Source organism: Littorina saxatilis, linkage group LG6, assembly GCF_037325665.1.
Source record: "Littorina saxatilis isolate snail1 linkage group LG6, US_GU_Lsax_2.0, whole genome shotgun sequence".
NCBI classification, from domain to species: domain Eukaryota; kingdom Metazoa; phylum Mollusca; class Gastropoda; order Littorinimorpha; family Littorinidae; genus Littorina; species Littorina saxatilis.
In genome coordinates, this window is record NC_090250.1 from 8,830,053 (window position 1) to 8,850,724 (window position 20,672).

At 47.8% G+C, this 20,672-nt stretch overlaps 1 protein-coding gene across 1 annotated transcript in view; it reads left to right on the top strand.

The window, feature by feature from the left end:
• The window catches only part of LOC138968419 (cytoplasmic dynein 2 heavy chain 1-like), a 124,884-nt gene that overhangs the window by 44,459 nt on the left and 59,753 nt on the right, over positions 1-20,672 (top strand). Inside the window, exons 33-39 of the mRNA XM_070340997.1 lie at positions 1,645-1,868; positions 2,932-3,038; positions 9,550-9,764; positions 10,214-10,390; positions 12,155-12,242; positions 13,027-13,234; positions 14,466-14,595. Of these exons, the coding sequence (XP_070197098.1) occupies positions 1,645-1,868; positions 2,932-3,038; positions 9,550-9,764; positions 10,214-10,390; positions 12,155-12,242; positions 13,027-13,234; positions 14,466-14,595 (1,149 nt within the window). The remainder of the gene's footprint in view (positions 1-1,644; positions 1,869-2,931; positions 3,039-9,549; positions 9,765-10,213; positions 10,391-12,154; positions 12,243-13,026; positions 13,235-14,465; positions 14,596-20,672) is intronic.

The following is a 20,672-nucleotide window of genomic DNA, read 5'->3' on the forward strand; positions in this document are numbered from 1 at the left end:
TCAACTACCAGGGGGCAGAACTTTGCATCAGCCCAAGATAGTGCACCTTCGGCCATAGGCCGGAGAACATCACTGCATAGTCATCTAAGAACTTGTGAGCTCTACAGAAATCTGGAGTGTCCCAGAACCCACAAAACCTATGCTGGGCAGACAACCCAGCAGATGCCACCTACAACCATGTTTACAGAAAACCTAGATCAAGGACCTGGCTGATCAAGCCAGTAAACGGTCCTGCTGAAATCACAAATGGGACCTCTCAGTGAGTTGCATGCCAGGCATGGCACCCTCTTGAGTAAGACAAGAGCGGTCATTCAGCCAATAAGGGCTCAGAGATGCCCATGGTCACTGGGGACCCCCTCACGCTATAAGTGTGGAATTTCAAAGTAAGAAGCAGGTTTTCCCCTTGGGTAAAGGCAATACAGCTGGCTGTATTTCACTGGCTATTCTAGGACAAATGGTACCTATAACCATTAAGGGTAGGCTTATAGCCCCCACATGCGTTGAGACAGGCACAGGAAAGGTGCAGACAGTGACCGTACTGCTGAGCGCACTTGCGCTTACTTCCTGTCACGCAGGAGGAACAGCTAAGTCAGCCTGAATTTACACTGGTATCTGTGCCTACCATCCTCATTAGAGAGGTAAATTCAGAGAGGATATATATTCATTCATGCGACTGGCACAATTGTTTGCCATGGAAAGTGGTGCCTCAGACCAGAATTCTACAGGATCTCTGGAAACTCTGTCAATCTCCCTTAAATGGAGGATCAGTCGCAGAGACGCACCTTGGTGATAAGTTCAAGGTATTAGAGGAATTGTTATCTCTGACCATTCCTCATCTTTTAGGTCGTTCACCTGATCCGCCTGCAGAACTTTACGTTGCTGGGGAGTTGGGTCGCTCAAGGCGCATAATGGCAAGTCATAACCATAACCCAACATTGATAAAGACAAGTGATCAGAGGAATAGTAACGACCATCGAGTAGAAACCAGCTCTACATTGACAGGTGGGACTTTCTTTCGATTGTCCCTTTCTGGAGCAAGTTGACACAGTGGCAACAATGCAACTTGCCACTCGCCCGACTCAGGATTTCTTGCTTCTCAGTCCGATGATCTATCCTTTTCTTCCCCCGATTTTACAGGGGGGATTCCGGACAAATGGGCTGAGTCGGGTGAGGTGACACTAGATTACCGATCGAAAGTCAACCCTCCAGCCTGTTATCTATTCTCCTATTAGTTAAATTGAGGTGATGTATTCGAAAGAAATATGTATTTTTTACAAGTAAAATGACTATTTCTAAGAATACTCACCTCAATTTAACCAGAGACCCTCCCACCAACCCCGCTATTGACTTAATAGCTTCGAATTGAAACTGGGGATTATGGGCATTGGCACATGCGCAGAGAGGTACTACCGACAAAGGGAGACTACTCCCCTAAATGGTATACCGACGGAAATCTAGAGTTAGCGACCTTGTTTACAGTCTAGTACTGGTAACATAGGACGCTTCTCAGTCTAGCACTCGTAAGTAAGGTAACTCCTATTAGTTAAATTGAGGTGAGTATTCTTAGAAATAGTCATTTTACTTGTAAAAAATACATTTTTTCTACAATTTGACAATCTCATGACTGCCTTGGATCTTGTCTAGATCGACATCGACCACAACTCCGGTATCTTCATCACCATGAACCCTGCGGGCAAAGGGTACGGAGGGCGATCCAAGCTGCCTGACAACTTGAAGCAGCTGTTCCGTCCCGTGGCCATGTCGAAGCCGGACAACGACCTTATCGCAGAGGTCATCCTCTACTCGGAGGGCTTCAAGGCTGCCAAGAGTCTTGGTCGCAAACTGGTGGCCGTCTTCAACCTGTCAAAGTGAGTGCTTTCTTCTTCTCCTTCCCTTATTATGGACATCCACTCCTGTAGCATGCTTGATGCTACCGTCTTTTTAAGGGCCACCAGGTCGCCAAACAGCTTCTCCTGCAGGGGGGGGTTCATCCGGCCAAGCTGTGTTTTTCTTTTTTCCTGCAGCGGGCATGCTTGTAGAAGGTGTGCTGTTGTCATTGGTGCAGTGTTGCAAGTATACATCTCTGACTGTCCTGTCTTGTCATTGGTGCAGTGTTGCAAGTACACATCTCTGACTGTCCTGTCTTGTCATTGGTGCAGTGTTGCAAGTACACATCTCTGACTGTCCTGTCTTGTCATTGGTGCAGTGTTGCAAGTACACATCTCTGACTGTCCTGTCTTGTCATTGGTGCAGTGTTGCAAGTACACATCTCTGACTGTCCTGTCTTGTCATTGGTGCAGTGTTGCAAGTACACATCTCTGACTGTCCTGTCTTGTCATTGGTGCAGTGTTGCAAGTACACATCTGTGACTGTCCTGTCTTGTCATTGGTGCAGTGTTGCAAGTATACATCTCTGACTGTCCTGTCTTGTCATTGGTGCAGTGTTGCAAGTACACATCTGTGACTGTCCTGTCTTCAGTTTGTTGAACAGATGTGCCTGCATTCTGTTGTGTCCTGTTGGTAATCTGAAGAGTGAGTGTTTGGTTGTTGTGTTTGTGTGCATGGTTTTGTTTCAAGGTACATGTGTGTGTGTTGGTTTGTGTGTGCTGTTTTACATTGTTTGATGTAAGTAGATGTGAGTTGATTGTTTTGAAGTCTTTATTTTAGTGTAATTGGCTTTGTCTATGTGTGTGAGTGTGCCTGCCTGTCTGTCTTGTCTGTTAGTCTGATGTTTTCTTACATCATCTCTCCCTCTGTTGCTTTGTGTGTGTGTTTTACAGACCTGATTGTAAATAGTTTTAAGCATGGAGCTTGCCATTTGAACTGAAAAAAGAAACAAATTTGCATCGGTCTTGAATAGCAATACCAGCTGAAGAGACAATCCAAAAAATAACCAACCAACCGTTACTTTAATTCATTATATTTCTTTCAGTGAGTTGCTGTCCCCACAACAGCACTACGACTGGGGCCTGCGTGCGCTGAAAACAATCCTGAGAGGATGCGGCTCTCTGCTTCAGACCGCCAAGAAGAACGAAGGGGGTATGTACAGTAGAACCCCCCCCCATTTAAGACCCCCCAAATTTGAGACATCCTCCCTTATGAGACCTGTTGTTTTTTTCTCTCCAGATTTACTGTTTATTTCGGGCGGGGATGTAGCTCAGTCGGTAGCGCGCTGGATTTGTATCCAGTTGGCCGCCGTCAGCGTGAGTTCGTCCCCACGTTCGGCGAGAGATTAAATTACATATTCTTACTCCGAATCACATGATTAGCATTGACACACTTGGAGATGCCAAGGTCTGATAAAAGCTACCCGTCTAGGTATAAGGGAAGCAACCCCAACTAAAAAAGTGACAGCACCATGGTACTTGCCACACTAGGTTGCCTCCCCTTAGGGTGAACTACGTCACTATTGGTGCCTGGTCACATGATACACAGATCAATCGACTTCTATCACTTGAGAGGACAGGTCGTGTTTTGCTTTGCTCTGGCTGTTTTCGTGTCTGCCGACACCCACCGGCCTCGGCGCCCGTCTTCTTGCTGGCTTTGCAGCTGGTGAGATCTTTCCTTTATAGTCTTTGACTTGTTTTTGTCTTCTGCTGAGAATTTCTTACGTCTGTTAGACTTTGAAGTTCTCAGTGGCTGTTGGCTTCCTCTTGGTCGCCATTTTGCTAACACGTGGCGTTTGCTATGTTGACGTTTTTTCGTCCGTTTTCGGACGCTTAACGCTTTTGTAGTGTATGGTTTAGCTGCATTTCGTAGCTACTACGCTTGTGTTAGTTTGTTTGCGTGCTTGCTTCTGAAATGTTTGTGTCCTTTCGGACTTGGCTATTTTCAGTGGTTGTGGCTTCCTTCTTGGTCGCCATCTTTCGCTAGCACGTTGTTGTTTGCTATGCTGATTTTTCGTCCGTACTCGGACGCTTAACTCTTTGTATAGCGTGTTGTTTAGCTGCCTTCGGTAGCTCCTAAGCCGGTTTTAGCTGCCCTCTTTGCTTGCTTCTGAAATGTTTGTGTCCGTTTGGACTTTGCTATTTTCAGTTGTTTGTTGATTTTTCTCCCGGCGTTAACATGGCCGTCTATGAGAATTAGAGGGAGCTAAGGCCGAGGGTTAGGGCTTGGGCCCTGCTAAGCTCTAATCCTCAGCATCCTCTTCTTTTAAAGAACTCTATCGTTGTTGTTTTGGCACAGGATTAAAAATTTTTTACGTTTTTCTGTGCCGATTTCTGCTACGGACGATTGGCCGTCTGGCTCTCTGCCGTCCGTCTTTGCCTCTAAGGCTGTCGTTTTACGACTGTTTCGGCTCCAGAGTCTAGTGCTCTGGGGTCTACTCTTATCTTTTGCTTATTTCCAGAAAGAGATTCCCTCGTTCGCGAGACTTTGCCGCGGCGGACATCGTCGCCAGCTCTGCCCCCCGCCTGGGGGTTAGGCGACGTTCTCTTCTTGGCATCTGTTGATGCCTGTGCCTTCAGACTCCGGGCTGCTGTCCACCGTGACTTTTCTGGATGGTTCCGCGGGGACCTTCTTCTCCTCTTCCTGGCCGGCATTTGTTGCCTTCCGCTTGCGGTAGCGCAACAGTGCATGTCCCTCCGGGGATCCGGCCACAGCAAGGTTGGTGTCTGCAGCAGCCGTTTACGGCAGCTGCGCTTCCGGTTCCCGGAAGCAGAGGTTCACCGGCTAGTGATCAGACTACGTTCACGTCCGGCTCGAACCTCGCCTTACGTCAGCAGTCGTCCGCGACAGCTGCTTCCGGCTCACGCAGGAAGTAGGGGTTCACCGGGTAGTGATCAGATTACGTTCACGTGCGGCCCGAACCTCGCCTTACGTCAGCAGTCGTCCGCGACAGCTGCTTCCGGCTTAGGCCGGAAGTAAAAGGCTCACTGGCTAGTGATCAGACTACGTTCACGTCCGGTTCGAGCCTTGCCTTACGTCAGCAGTCGTCCGCGGCGGCTGCGCTTCCGGTTCCGGCCGGAAGTGTAGGTTCACCGGTAGTGCACAGGCTGCTGTCACGTCCGGTTTGAGCCTTACCCTACGTCAGCAGTCGTTCGCGACAGCTGCTTCCGGCTTCGGCCGGAAGTAAAAGGTTCACCTGCTAGTGTTCAGGTTGCTGTCACGTCCGGTTCGAGCCTTGCCTTACGTCAGCAGTCGCCCGCGGCAGCTGCTCTTCCGGTTCCGGCCGGAAGTATAGGTTCACCGGTCGGTGCACAGGCTGCTGTCATGTCCGGTTGGAGCCTTACCCTACGTCAGCAGTCGTCCGCGACAGCTGAGCTTCCGGTTCCGGCCGGAAGTGTAGGTTCACTGGTTAGTGCACAGGCTACTGTCACTTCTGGTTCGAGCCTTGCCCTACTTCAGCAGTCGTCCGCGACAGCGCCGCTTCCGGTTCCGACCGGAAGTGTAGGTTCACGGGTGAGTGCACAGACTGCTGTCACGTCCTGGTTTTGAGCCTTGCCCTACGGCAGCAGTCGTACGTGACAGCTGTGCTTCCGGCTCCGGCTGGAAGCGTAGGTTCACTGGTTAGTGCACAGACTACTGTCACGTTCGGTTTGAGCCTTGTCTTACGGCGGCAGTCGTACGCAGCAGCTGCGCTTCTGGCTCCGGCCGGAAATGTGGGCTCACCGGTTAGTGGACCTGTTATGGTCCCATCCGGTTTGAGCCTAGAATTTTGTCAGCAGTCGCCCGCGACAGTTGCGCTTCCAGCGCTTGTCGGAAGTATAGGTCCTTCGGCAGCGAACATGTCGCTGTCCCTGCCGTTTCGGACCTAGGGTTTACCTTTTGGTTACCGGGCTTCAGCCGTCAGTTTGTGCAGCACCAGCTCTGGCATGGTGCCTCTGTGTCCGCTGCACTCCCGGCTCCTCCCGGCGTTTCCGGTTTCATTCCCGTCACTTCCTCTTGGTCGTCGGCGATGTGGGACACGGTTTTGCCCTTTGGGCTTGCAGGCTTCCTGCCTCAGGCGGATTAGCAGCTACCACACACTTCAGTGGTGGGTTCTGCTGATCTCCTCACTCCCTATGCCTTTGGTCTTCGACGCCTCTCATCCTCCTCTTAGTCAGGGGTGAGGTTGGGCCGTTGACTGGCAGAAAAGGGCTTCAGGCTCCGGCCTCCCCCAAGCGGCGGAGGAAGTCACTTCCAGATCTTACCTGGAAAGGGTTTATTTGTCGAAATTGCGTCTGCGGATGCCTTTTCGATAAGGACTGGTTCCCAGTCGGCGAGAGAGAGGGAAGGCTACGTCCGTTTTAAGGTTTCTCCTTTGGCGGCCGTTTTATTCTCTCCCAGCTTTACCAAACCCTTGGCTTCCGGCAGCGGCTGCCTCTAGTGCCGGTTCCTTTACTGTCCTCACGGCCAGCTATGGAATTAGCACGGGGTTGGTCTGCCTCTCCTGCGCAGGCTTCTTCTTTCGGGCCATTAGTGGCTCAGAGGAAGTTGCCTTTGCCCAAGACGTCCCGGAATTTGCTGTCGCCGTTTGCCCTTCCGCGTGCACCTTTGCTGGTCACGCCGGAACCCCTTCAGTTGTATGAAGCCTTCGGGGAACAATTTCAGTCCCTAGCTCTCTGAGCGGACTCTCTTCCCCCGGAGGAAATGGGCAGACAGCTTTTGGAACTCGCTTCCTTTTCGGAGACACTCCTTTACGGAGCCCTTGGCGACCTTTACACTCAGTAAAGAGCAGGACGCAGGGGACGCTTTATCCACCTTTGCTAGGGCGAATTTAGAACAGAGGAGGTGTCCTCTCTGCACATTGTCCTTTCGGTCATGTACAGACGGGATCTGTTTCTCTCCCATGCCTAGCTTTATGCGGTATCAACGAGAAACTCCCTTAGTTCTTCACCCTTGGTGGATGGGTCTCTCTTAGGCCTCCTGGCTTGGGAGGTCAGGAGGTAGGAGATAGAGACTCGTAGGGACCTTCAGGTCTCTTCCTTTGCTCTTCAAGGTTTGAAGCAGCAAAACAGGCTCTGCTTAAGCAGACTCAGCCTTTTCAGGCTAAGTCCTCAGCTCAGGCTTTAACCGGAGAGGTTGTTCTTTCTCAGGCGTGGTAGTCTGTATTGGAACAACAGCTGGCCTTAGGGCATCCGGGTTTTTTAGCCTATGCTGGCGCAACAGCCATTCCTCCCGTTGGCGGTGGTGGCTGTTGTTTGTTTTTATGGACTCGGCCCTAGTGGGTCTTTCGCCGAGTTGGACTCTGTCTTTCTTTAGCGATCGGACTTGCTTGAGTGTTTCGTCCAAACTTAAGGTTTACTTGAGTTGGCCTCGGAAGTTGCATTCAGATTTTCCTGAGTTTGCATTGGTTTTGGCAATGCATGGTGAGGAGCCTTTCTTGTGGCCTATCACTTTCTCAGCTTTATTGGCTAACCCTCTCCTTTCGGCAGAGGTCTAGTTAATGCTCCGGTTTTCTGGGTGCGGGCTTTTAGTCCAGCATCTTTTATGGCCGGTCTACGGGCGTTACGGCTCTCAGCCTTAGCCCGGGTAATAGTCTCTTGACTGGCACGGGCGACTACGGTCTCCGTGTCCCTAGAATTTGTGTCTCCCTCTTCTCCCTCATCCTGGCATGAGGCGAGTCGGGGCGACTTCCGGTGGTTTGGGTTGCCTGTTACGGCTTCCTTCTACCACTTGCAACTATTACGGACGCTGGTTGGCTTCACGGTTTTCCGTTTTCCTTCCCAGCTTGTTTTCTGGTTTAGGTTTTTGAGTTTCATTCAATTACCTACAAGCAGACTGCTCTGTGAACTCTGACTTTTTGTCATTTCGTTTAGGGTCGCCGGTCACATCAAGCTTTGGCCACGGCGGCTTTCGCTTTCCGGTGCTTACGCACTATCTTAGGTCGCTGCTTCCTCTTTTTATCCCTCTCTCTGCTTTCGCAGGGACCGGTAGAGGACGACCGGTGACCGTCTCCTTTTGAGTTTTTCTCTTTGAGTCGGACTCTTACTCATGGAGCATTTCCAGGCCGTTAGCATTTTCTTCCAATAGAAAGGGGGGGGGGGGGTCAGCTTGTCTTTCCCTCTACTCGGCTCGGGCTTATTCAAGGCTTGGGTCCTTTCCGGACTGTTTTTTTTTTATGGTTCAGGAGATTGGAAGAAGTGCTGGGCACAGCTTACCGGCTCTCTGATGTTGTCTTTCGCATTTTTTGCCTGAGAGACATTGCGGCTGTCAATCAGGATGGTTCTCGGTCCTCTTTCTGTCACTTGGCAGTGGGCCAGTTCCTGGCAAGGGTTTTAGAGTGAGTTAGATGTTTTCTTTTGGCGTAGCTATCTGCTATCTTTCCCCTAGGCGCGGCCCGAGCTCATTTTCCAGGGCCTGGGCCTCCTCCTCGGCCGTTTTACGGTCTAGGAGGTTGGATGACGTCCTGCGCACAGCTTACTGGCGCTCGGCTTTTGTCTTTATCAGTTTTCGTAGGGAGACCTTGCTGCCGCCTGGCAGTATGGATCTCGGTCCATTACTGCCTTGGTGGCAGCTGGAGTATGTCGCTCCAGAACTTTAGAGTGAGTTTGAACTTTTTGATCTTACCCACCACCTTGTTGGAGTTATCTGCTAATCATGTGATTCGGAGTAAGAATATGTAATTTAATCGAACATTTTTAATTATATTTTCATTTGATTAATATACTTACCCGAATCACATGGGTAATTCCCTCCCGCCTGCCCCGCTTTATAGTTTCTTAGTATTCTATAAGTCGATTGATCTGTGTATCATGTGACCAGGCACCAATAGTGACGTAGTTCACCCTAAGGGGAGGCAACCTAGTGTGGCAAGTACCATGGTGCTGTCACTTTTTTAGTTGGGGTTGCTTCCCTTATACCTAGACGGGTAGCTTTTATCAGACCTTGGCATCTCCAAGTGTGTCAATGCTAATCATGTGATTCGGGTAAGTATATTAATCAAATGAAAATTTAATTAAAAATTTTCTATTTATTTCTCAGAGTCAACTTTGTGTGCAGACTCTCCTCGGTGTCCGAACACCCCCCGTGTGTACACGCAAGCACAAGACCAAGTGCGCACGAAAAAGATCCTGTAATCCATGTCAGAGTTTGGTGGGTTATAGAAACACGAAAATACCCAGCATGCTTCCTCCGAAAGCGGCGTATGGCTGCCTAAATGGCGGGGTAAAAACGGTCATACACGTAAAAACCGTGGGAGTTTCAGCCCATGAACAAACAAACAAACAAACTGTTTATTTCCCCTGTAAATTTACCTCCATTTTAAGACTCCTTCCTTTTTATTTTTATTTTCGCGGAGACCTGTTTTTTTTCTCTCCAGATTTTATGTTCATTTCCCCTGTGAATTTACCTCTATTTTAAGACTCTTTCCTTTTAAAGACTCAATTTTTCCAGGTTTTTTGAGGTCTTAAAAAGGGTTCCACTGTGTCAGTGGCATAGGATTTAAAATGATTTATAGACGTTTTGAAAGTCCTCAGAAGGGATATGAATTTTTTATTTTTTTTGGTAATTGATATTTTTCAAGGGAGGATAAACAAAAATGTGTAGGGTCGGGAGGAAAACAGGGTTGGTCGGGGAATCGGAAACATTGAAGCTTTAATGTAGGCCTTCATTTTCATCTGTGGTCCAGTGCAAATTGACGCGAAGTTTGAGGCCAAGCTGGTGGTACAGTCGCTGCGCATCAATACGCTGTCCAAGTTGACCTTCTCCGACAGCAATCGCTTCGATGGCCTGCTCAAGGACATCTTCCCCGGCATCGAGTTCAAGGACATTGAGTACGAGGAGCTGGCTGAGCACATCAGAACCGTGTGCAAAGAGTCCAACCTGGCTGTCAGTGAAAGCCAGGTAAGATTAACATCTTGTGCAGCTTTGCTTACACATGTTTATGTTGTTGTTGTTGCCTTTGGGTGACAACCTTGATACACGGATGAAAGAATCTGGGTTTTGTAAATTCCCTGTGTGTGTGTGTGTGTGTGTGTGTGTGTGTGTGTATGTGTCTGTGTGTGTGTGTGGGGGGGGGGGGACAGTCAGACTAAAGAGCTGGTGGTATTTATGACAGGTTGCCAGTTTTATTTCCAGCATTTTGAGAATTTTCAGGGGAAATGCTGGTGAAATATTGGTGCAATAGTGAAGAAACACTGGTGGAATGCTTCTGAATTACAAATGAAATGCTGGTGAAATACTGGTAATGTCTTGTTAACACAATCCTTGATTTGACGGACACTAAACAATGATAAAAGAATCCTTACAGAACTTGTAGGACTAAAAGATTTCTGATGAACTTTTTCGTGCAGGTGAAGAAAGCCTTGGAGCTGTATGAACAGCTACGTCAGCGCATGGGGGTGGTGGTGGTGGGTCCCAGCGGGTCAGGAAAGACAACTCTGTGGCGCGTGCTGCGACAAGCCATGATCAAGAACGGCAAGCAGGTGAAGGAATACGTCATGAACCCCAAGGCTATGCCCAGACAGCAGGTACGTTATGCATGTGTGTGTGTGTTGGTGTGTGTGTGTTGGTGTGTGTGTGTGTGTGTGTGTGTGTGTGTGTGTGTGTGTGTGTGTGTGTGTGTGTGTGTCAGGCAAGCAAGTTAAGGAGTACGTCATGAATCCGAAGGCTATGCCCAGACAGCAGGTAGATTATGTGTGTGTGTGTGTGTGTGTGTGTGTGTGTGTGTGTGTGTGTGTGTGTGTGTGTGTGGCTCACAGTGTCTGTGTCTTTCTTTCTTTCTTTCTTTGTAATGTTTTTGGAGTATGCTTGCTGTGACATTGGTTAGAGTTCTTTTCCGTGTGTACTTGGTACAGCAGTCCCTGCAATGTACGGCCCCCAGCGTGAGCGGACACCTGACATGTACGGACACATTTGCTCGGCACGGAGTGTTTTCCTTCTATATTTGCCCCCCCTTAAACGGACACCTGCAAAACGTGGACGCGGACACTCATTTTCGGTCCCAACAGCAGGTCATACCTCCAATGTACGGACAGACCATCGTCAAATTTTCACCACAACAAAATCGATAACAGAGCAGTCCGGCTCTTGGCACAAAGATCACAGCCGCAATGGTGTGATGACAGTCACTGATAACTTGAGTGCAGGTGTACCCATCGTGTGTCTGTGTGTAACCTCTTTCATTGACAAGATACTCTTGTTTCCCCTCAGCCTTGACCAGTGAGTCGGTTGCCTAATCTATGAACCCTTCAGTTGTCTTGCTTTGTCAAAAGTTACGACACAGTCAACTGGTTTTGCTCTGAGTGAACAGTGCAGCTGGCCTCTCTGGCCACAGCCCCCAACGGTACATGGCTGGAGGGAGTGAGAGAGAGGGAGTGAGAGAGAGGGAGGGGGGGTGGGGGGTGGAGGGGTAGCTGACTAAACTCTGTGGGGTGTCCGGTGTCACGGCATGTCAGCAGGAAGAGCATTGGAGAGAAATAGAGAGGTGTACTCTTCCACACAATTTCCAAGCATCAGTTGTCACGGCTTGGGGTAGGCATTAGTGAGGGAGAGTGGGAGCTGTGTTATGTACAGTGTATTTCCGACTGAAGAGTGAAATGTCACTGCCATGCCACATGATCGGCATGCAGTCAATAAAGCCAGACAAGAAACAAATAAATTACTTGATTATGACATGCAGCTCTATCTGCTGCTATTTATTCAAACTGGTTTTCAAGCTTATTCTTGCAAAGCATCTGCACACGCTCCTCTGTGCTGTGTTTGTGTGGCTGCTTTCGTATGTCAGTGCATGGTGAGTGTGTTCACTGCCTTGAGGATTTATTTTATCTCTTCTTTTCAACACTTTTCATACAAATCCTTTTTACAGAACGTTTAAAGAAGTAACAAAGTATTAGGAGTTTATTGTTATTGTTTAGTAGCCACAAGAAGTGATTAGCATAGACTCAATCCTGTTGTTTGTGTGTCTCTGTGTGAGTGTATGGGGGAGGGGGTGGTGCGGTCACCCCTCCCGTGACCGGACACCTGCAATGTACGGACAGTTTTGCTATGGCCCAAGGGTGTCCGTTTATGAGAGGGACTGCTGTATTGTGCTTGCATGTACACACGAAGGGGGAATAAGGCACTAGCAGGTCTGCACATCAGATTAGAGATCAGAAAAATCTCCATTCCTTTAACCCACCAGGCGCGGCAGGGATTCGAGCCTTGAACCTTCCACACAGAAGGACGACGTCTTCACCACTAGGCCATTGCTGCATGTGTATTGTGTGCCTCATAGTCTTCTTTTTCTGCTTCAGTTGCTGGGTCAGATTGACATGGACACGCGTGAGTGGACGGACGGTGTTCTCACCTACAGTGCCAGACAGGTGGTCAAGGAACCCATTGGTGAGTACAGTCAACAATAGATGAAGTCCGGAAATAACTCTGTCGAGTTTGTATGGGTTGTGGAAGAGTTGCTTTTCCTTGTTTCCATAGAAACACAGAGGTATAAGCCTAGAATGTTATGTGTAGCTTGCCTGGGTTTTTCTAGGGAAAATCAAGTTAAAAAAAAGAGAAAGTAACAGTTATATCACGAAAGTCTATTGTTATTTCAAACTTCGGGCAGATCTGTATGTTACTTCTCAGTAAGTGTGGTCAGTTTACTTGCAGTGAAGTTTGTAATCCTTCCCAGAGATTCACGCAAAAAGTAACGCAGTTTTGAATGAAGGAACATGCAGATTTGGTACAGATTTGCATGCCTCTCTAATAGACTAAAGCTGACATCTTCATTAGAAAAAACCTGAGTCTCCTCCTGGAGTGTGTAAAATCAGCAACTCTGACAGCAGAACGATATGCGGATTGAGCAGTGATCGCTGTGATGGGGTGGTGTGACGGCACAGTGGAAAAAGCTGGGGAAAAAAAGAAAAGAAACAAAATGCTGATACCTTCATAGACAAAAGCTGATGTTTTCATAGAAATAAAAGCTATGATCATAGATAAAAAAACCAACCTGATATTTACATGAGAAACGTAAGTTTTCAAACATCTGAAATGCTCTTATTTCTAGTACTAGTGGTATTTGTGAATGTAGCAGAAAAGAGTTTGAGCGTCTGTGGAAGGATAGGGATATAGAAAGTAAAAGGAATGTCAATGTATTTTGATAGCAACACATACTTTTCAACTCTTGCAGAGGTGCAGTCATGGATTGTGTGTGACGGTGACATTGACCCTGAGTGGATCGAGTCGCTCAACTCCGTGCTCGACGACAATCGCCTGCTGACCATGCCGTCCGGAGAGCGAATCCAGTTCGGTCCCAACGTTAACTTCCTGTTCGAGACCCATGACCTGAGCTGTGCCTCCCCCGCCACTATCTCCAGAATGGGCATGATCTTCCTCAGGTGAGTCGTTTGAGCGCAGTGTGTCAGACTGTATGTGTGTTTAACATCAGTTAGACAAACTCCGGAAATAGCTTGAGTTTGTATGGGTTGTGAACGAGTTTGTTTGTTTGTTTGTTCATTCATGGGCTGAAACTCCCACGGCTTTTACGTGTATGACCGTTTTTACCCCGCCATTTAGGCAGCCATACGCCACTTTCGGAGGAAGCATGCTGGGTATTTTTGTGTTTCTATAACCCACCGAACTCTGACATGGATTACAGGATCTTTTTCGTGCGCACTTGGTCTTGTGCTTGCGTGTACACACGGGGGGTGTTCGGACACTGAGGAGAGTCTGCACACAAAGTTGACTCTGAGAAATAAATCTCTCGCCGAACGTGGGGACGAACTCACGCTGACAGCGGCCAACTGGATACAAATCCAGCGCGCTACCGACTGAGCTACATCCCCGCCCTTTGCGAAAGAGTGAATACCCTTGCTTTTAGTGAGGCAAGCTTTCTACGCGTCATCCTAGTCCAAGTGTCTCAGACACAGCCCTCTCTTGTGAATGGCCTATAATGTCGCATGGAACCCCCCTATAAAGATCCCAAGCTCACAGCGAAAGTCTCAGGACTTAGAAACATGAAAACCTGCATGCATGAAATAGAAAAAACATTGTCTTCTTGTCGTTCACTTTTGCGTTTTTGCGTGGATCTGTGGTTGGTTAAGGTGCGCCTGTTGGCCCAGATCCTCCGACTTCAGCCCTTAGGTTTCTTTCGGGGTTACCCCGCCCTTAGTTCCTGGCTCAAAAACCTAACCCTGGGAACACATGGGGGATTTCTTACCGGGGGTCCCACCCCGGGGCTAGAGCTTTTAATGCGGCTCTTGTAACCCGCATGGTGTAACCGTCATCGGACACATAGGGCATTTATAGGGTAGTCACTGCCATCTGCCAACCCACCCCGTCCTGGTAGAGACACCGCTAGTTGGTCCGGGACTGCTTATTCTATATTCGCAGCTGGCCCCCATATCTGGGGGCCGTTCCCCTATCCGCCACCTGGGGACCCGCCGGGTTGAGGATAGTCGCCCCCTACTGAATTGAAAGTAGTCTGTTCCCGGGAAAAAACATTGGATATTGCCGTACTGTATGGCAGCTCTCTTTCCTCAGTGAGAACGCAGCCAGAATTTCCATGGGGGTAACCGCACAGGACTGTATGAAATCTTATCCTTATCCTTATCAAACATGTGTTTGCAGCGATGAAGATGTAGACGTGAAAGGGTTGGTGTCTGCCTGGCTCACCACGCAACCTCCACAAGAACAGCAGATGCTGGCTGGTTGGTTAGAGGACTACTTCTACAAGGCTCTGTCATGGGTGCTCAAACAGGTGTGTTGGTTTCTTTGGCTCTCAGATCTGAAAAACAAAGGTAAGCGCTCTGAATGCATACAGTAATTGTGCCATCGAGTAAATGCCAGGAGATTTCACTGAGCCTGCGCCACCCACAGACCTCTTTTAACCAGCTCTACTCAAAACTCCACTCGCTGAGTTTGAAACTTCAAAAAAGACCCAGCTCATGACTTGGAAGAAGAAAAAGAAGAAAAGACTGGTGCCGCACAACTCTCACTCACTCTATTGCACATGTCGTATGCATTTTGAGCGCTTACTTCCCTTGGTTTTTCAGATCTTTCAATAGCGCTCTACCTCACTTATTTAAGATTCTTTGTCTCTAGGCAAGGCATTTTGATATCGGACTTTGAGTCTTGTTTGGTTTGTGTTGTAGAAAGACTCTCAGTAATGAAAATCATGATTGTGTACCAGTATTTCACTTTCAAAAGAAGCAACCGTTTCATTACTTTCATTGTGAAATGAATTTAGTAATTTTCACAAAATTGTAAATCATACTTCAATGTATCTCACGTTCATTGCGATGTGAGTTGATCATTTTCAAGAGGAAACTTTTTTAAGTTGAGGTGCAATGATTAATGAAGTAGATTAACTGTCAAAGTACCAGAAAATATGAGAGAAATGGGCATTTTATTTTCTGCATTACGGTGGTTTAATTCATGTGTCATTTTTGCATTTTTGTAATGACAATTTTATATCTTGTCTTTTGCCAAACAGGCGGTAAGCATTTTGTGTGGTTATTCACCTTTGGTTGCTTTGAGTCACTTCTCAAATCAAAAATGCATTTTGTGGAATAAAAAAAAGTACAATTGAACTCAATTTAATTGCCGCACAAGCACACTGAGAGATAAACACAGACACATGCATGCACACACATAATGCACGGACTCAGACACTCGAGCACATGCACAGGTTATAACAAACATCATTGGGACCAATTAAGAATCATAAACATCATTAAATGTTGCACACATCGATTGGCTTTTTTTCTGTGTGGTTGAAATGTTAACTTTATGGCTTTTTATTCTTTTATTTCTCCCTCTCTCTCCCACCCCCCCTCTCTCTTTCTGTGTGTGTGTGTCTCTTTCTCTCTCTCTCTCTCTCTCTTTTTCTCTTTTCTCACTCTCTCTCTCTCCCCTCTCTCTCTCTCCCCTCTCTCTCTCTCTCTCCCCTCTCTCTCTCTCCCCTCTCGATCGATCTCTCTCACTCTTTCTCTCTCTTTCTCTCTCTCTTTTTCTCTCTCTCTCTCTCACTCTCTCCCCCCCCCCCTCTCTCTGCCTGTCTTTCTCTCACTCTTTATTTTATTCCTGTTTTGCTGTCACATTCTTGGTTGCTGAGTGTGCTGAATTTGATTTCAAAAGTGTGAACAATTTCTGCAGCAAATCTGAATTTGTTTTGCACCAAATTAATGATATGCCTGATCTGGTCTGCAAGTGTGAAATGTGTCTAAATGTTGGTTGTCTTTCTCTGGTTAGGGGCAGTTTCTCAGATTTGCTTACATTTTTGTCTTAAATTTACGTACGGTGTGCAGTTAGCTGTGTGCTCCTCCTATACCCTTGATACTCTGTGTGCGCATGCCTTTGGTTTCCTTTTTCTTTCCGAATGATGCAAAAATATCCCTCTACGCCCTCCTAAAATAGATAAACACCCTATGTTTATGTGGTATAGGTACTGTAAATGTAGTGAGAATTTCCCCCCGCCGGTTAGGGGGAAGAATTTACCCGATGCTCCCCAGTATGTTGAAGAGGCGACTAACGGATTCTGTTTCTCCTTTTACCCTTCTTAAGTGTTTCTTGTATAGAATATAGTCAATTTTTGTAAAGATTTTAGTCAAGCAGTATGTAAGAAATGTTATGTCCTTTGTACTGGAAACTTGCATTCTCCCAGTAAGGTAATATATTGTACTACGTTGCAAGCCCCTGGAGCAAATTTTTGATTAGTGCTTTTGTGAACAAGAAACAATTGACAAGTGGCTCTATCCCATCTTCCCCCTTTCCCCGTCGCGATATAACCTTCGTGGTTGAAAGCGACGTTAAACACCAATTAAATTACATATTCTTACGCAACTCACATAGATAGCATTAACTTCAGTTAAAGTGCTAGGACACTGAACTACGCTTCACCCCAAAGGGGAAGCAACCCCCTAAAAAAGAACGGCATTGACCTATAACCCAAGCTATACAAGAGTCGAGGTCATACTGTCACGTGACCTATCACGCGTGACTCGACCGCCGCCTATGTTAGAAACTCACTCCTACTTCAGCCACCAAGTAGCTCGGACGCTTTTCACACTACGCTGCAGGCTTTTAGCCTACTGTCTTCTGGACAGTGTTTCACCCCGTCTACAGGTCCCTGCTTCTCATGCACAAGTTTGGGTGAGCTCGTTCTAATTTATTTGCTTTTGCTTGCGTTTCTTTCTTTCTCCGTTGTTCGGTCTGATTGTTGTTTATCAATATCATAACTCAGACTGGTTTTTGTCAGCAATGGCTGACAAGGAGAATTAGAAACCACAGACTAGTCAGTAGCTGCTGAGGTTTCTCCTTTTACGTTTCGCATAAAGAGAAAGGCAAAGGCACTACCATTTCCGTTCTTGACCCAGCTTCTCTAACTTTTGCGTCTGTTAAATAACCTTGTATGGTTGAAAACGACGTTAAACAACATATAAAGAAGAAAGAAAGAATGTCTGTTAAATTTTGGACCCTATGAATCCAATCATGCCAGTGCTGAAGCAGGTTAAATTTAGGTTACTTCAGCCAAGGCAAACGCAGTGGGAAAGAGATTACTTGTGTTAAAGATAGTTTGCTTCCCTTTTTGAGATGTTTTCGACCCAAATGTATAACATGTTGCCATTCGTCGAGTTTGCGCTCGCTCCCGGCGGGAGTGGGCGACGCAGTTTGTTGTCACGCATCGAGGTTCCGCCTTCATGCACAGTCTCTTTGGCTGACGTGCACGCAGAGGAGTGTGTTTACTTCATACGAGGAGCGTTCACGCTCTACAGGTTAGTCAGGTTCACCGGTAGCCAGGTTCTCTGGTGAAAGTGTTCCAGTTGGGCCGGAACTAGTAGCCCCCCCGCCGCGGCTGGGGGGTGAAAGTTTGACTTTCCCGGAGGCTATCGCTCTTTTTTAAGAGGCGGAACTCACGGGGGGTCAACACCGGACAACAAGTTGGGCCGGAACTAGTAGCTCCCCCGCTGAGGCTGGGGAGTGAAAGTTCGACTCTCCCGGAGGCTATCGCTCTTTTTAAGAGGCGGAACTCACGGGGGGTCGACACCGGACAACGAGACAGATGTACTCACGGGCAGACTTTTATGTCTCGGTGAATGTGTACATGTCTCAACTTCCTCCTTTTGGGCAGGAAGCTGCTTTCGGGCAGGCTTTGCACGGTTCTTCCGTTTTGCAATCAGCCTCGCCTGTGGTGGATCGTTTTAGTGACGCAGCTTGTCACAGCGAATTTCACGGTCCAGCCTCAGCAGATTCGGAGTTCGACGATTCTCACTCAGTTTCTGAGGAGGAAGTTGATGTCAAGTTGTCACTCAAACTTTAACCAGCTATGGTTACTGCAGCTCAGGTGTCTGCCAAGTACTTCGCTGAAGGGGTGACAGCTATGGCAAGCTCTGCGGCACCACCACCCTCAGTGGTGGGTGATTTCCGCCCTGCTTTAACGGAAGTTCAGGGATATCGTTTTAGCGAGTCTCCTTCTGTTGCTTACGAACTTTCCAAGGTGCTGGCTAGAACTTCGGGTTCTGAGAATAGCTTGCCTGTGGATACTGTGCCTTTACTGGCTGCACACGGTCAAGTTCCTGATGCTGCTCAGCCATGGTTTGCCTCAGACCAGTTACGGAAGCGAGCACTTCGTTTCATTCACGCAAGTTTGCTCTCTCCCGTCGTCATCACAGTCTTATTGAGACTTACGCTTTGCCGAGTGCACCGCTTCCGGTCACTCCGGAGTTGGCTAATCTCAGGGAAGATGTCTATAGTTTGGACAAAACATTGTGCTTACTCTGAAGGCGCATTACTTGGTTTGGATGAAACGGGAAGATACTCGTTGGAACTTGCGTCTCTTTCAGAGACACTTCTTCGATCTCTTTCGCGGTCGGTCGCGGGGTCGTTGAATCCTTTCGATTTTCGAAACGACTCTAGCGTGAAAGACGTCCTCATACTCCTGGCCTCTTTGGCTAAGGTTTCAGCCGGACAAATGTCAGTCGCGGCACGGTTGTACGCACATGCGGTTTACACACGCAGGGACGCTTTCTTGTCTGGCTCTAGAATTTGAACTTGTGGAAGTTTTCTCATATGTTTCTTCTTTTCTATTACTTCCTTTGTGGGCAGCGATGCGGCGTTGCTTTCGGTTGCGTCACCCGCTCAAGTAACGCTTCACTCGCTGAGCGATATCCGTAGGCCTAGGTTACACCAAGCCTAAGAACTTAGTTTATTCTTTTCTTCGTACTACGGAACCGCTTCCGGTTGCACCGTACTTGTCGATCATACAATCAGTCATCTTAAGGTTCATAGCAAGGAGAAGCTGTCTGTTGTCAAGAACAATGATCTCCTGGCTGTGGAAGATCGTGGCCGCACTTCTTTCTATTATCGTCTTGGTACAAGACTTTGATTCGTTCTTTCCCTTGTGCGGTTTCGTACTCACGGGATGCCTTTGTGTTCTGTCGGCACACATATTCAAAGGGTTTAGCTTCGCTGTTCGTCTGGGAAAAGGCCTCGGCCGACAGTATTGTTCTGTCGGTGAGACTTAAATCTCTTCCTTGCTCGAGGGTTTTCTTTGCGAATCCTCCTCTTTGCACGCGGGCTCTTTAACAGAGAGAATCTCACAGCAAAAGGAAAAGCCCACGGCAGGCCTCGGCTTTTCTTATCAGAGAAAAGCGCTAAGCTGGCCTTTCTCAGCTTTGGTTTATTATCTTCTCGGCGTGGCACGGTGCCAAAAGTTAATACCCACCACTTTATCTCCTCGAGGCGATTTAGCGGTAGGGTTCAGTGGGCAAACAATAGCACGCTTTCTTGCATACTCTTGGCACTTGTCAACTGGAGTATTAGCGTTCGGCCACTCTTCTCTCTGCCTCTGTGTTTTCCCACAGCGGCTGGAGGGGCGATTAGGACTCTCACTTTATTGAGGGAGGCACTGGGGCCCTTCCTGTTGGGTCACTTATATAGATCGTGCCTATGTTTACTTCCACCTTCGGATATACAAAATAGATCGGAAGTGGCTACTTTTTATTTAATTCAGATCTTCGGGGCTCTGGTTTCGTTTTCTAAGCAATCAAATGAAGAGCCGGAACATGTTAGTGTCTTTTCTTGACTGGTTCACAGACACAGCCAATCTTTGGATTCTCACACCACTGCTCATACAGGGCGTTCCCGTTGGTTCTCTCTCCACCAGGGAAGCAGTTCTGTCTCTTGTGGAATTCTTTCCCCTTGTCAGGGGATAACATGTGTTGATTCAATCAGACAACACCACAGTGGTCTTTTATCTCAATAAGCAGGGGGTGGCATCTCGCTCCCTATCACTGCCACAGCGAGCATGCGAGGTTTTGATGTGGCTTTTACCACCACGAAATCTTATTAGCAGGGAGGTACCTTTCTGAGAGGCTCTAGGTCTTGGCAGACTCTAGTCAGCCGGCCAGGAATGTCCACTTGGATTGGACTCTATCTCGCTACACGCTTCTACTCCTTCTGGTGAATTTGGAGAAGCCGCTGGTAGAAGTTTTGCCTCTCGGTACTATCACCTTCTGCTAAATGTTCGTCTCCCCGTTCCCGGATAATACTCTCAATTTTACTTTGAGCGGCCTGTTGGTCGCACATTATGGGCCCACTCAATCTTGGTTGCCAGTCCTTTAGGCTGGCAAGAGGGCGCCGTTTTTGTTTTTTTACACTCGAGCCACACGGGTGTCTACTGTACGGGAATCATTGAGACACTCAGGGGCTTCTGCCTCAACTCTGGATTTGGTCTAGAGATTTCATAGGGGTTCAGCGTCTTCGTTTTTGTGTCACTTTGACTGGCTTGGAACAATTGGCGTACTATTAACGGAAAGAACTCCACTTCTCTCCGTT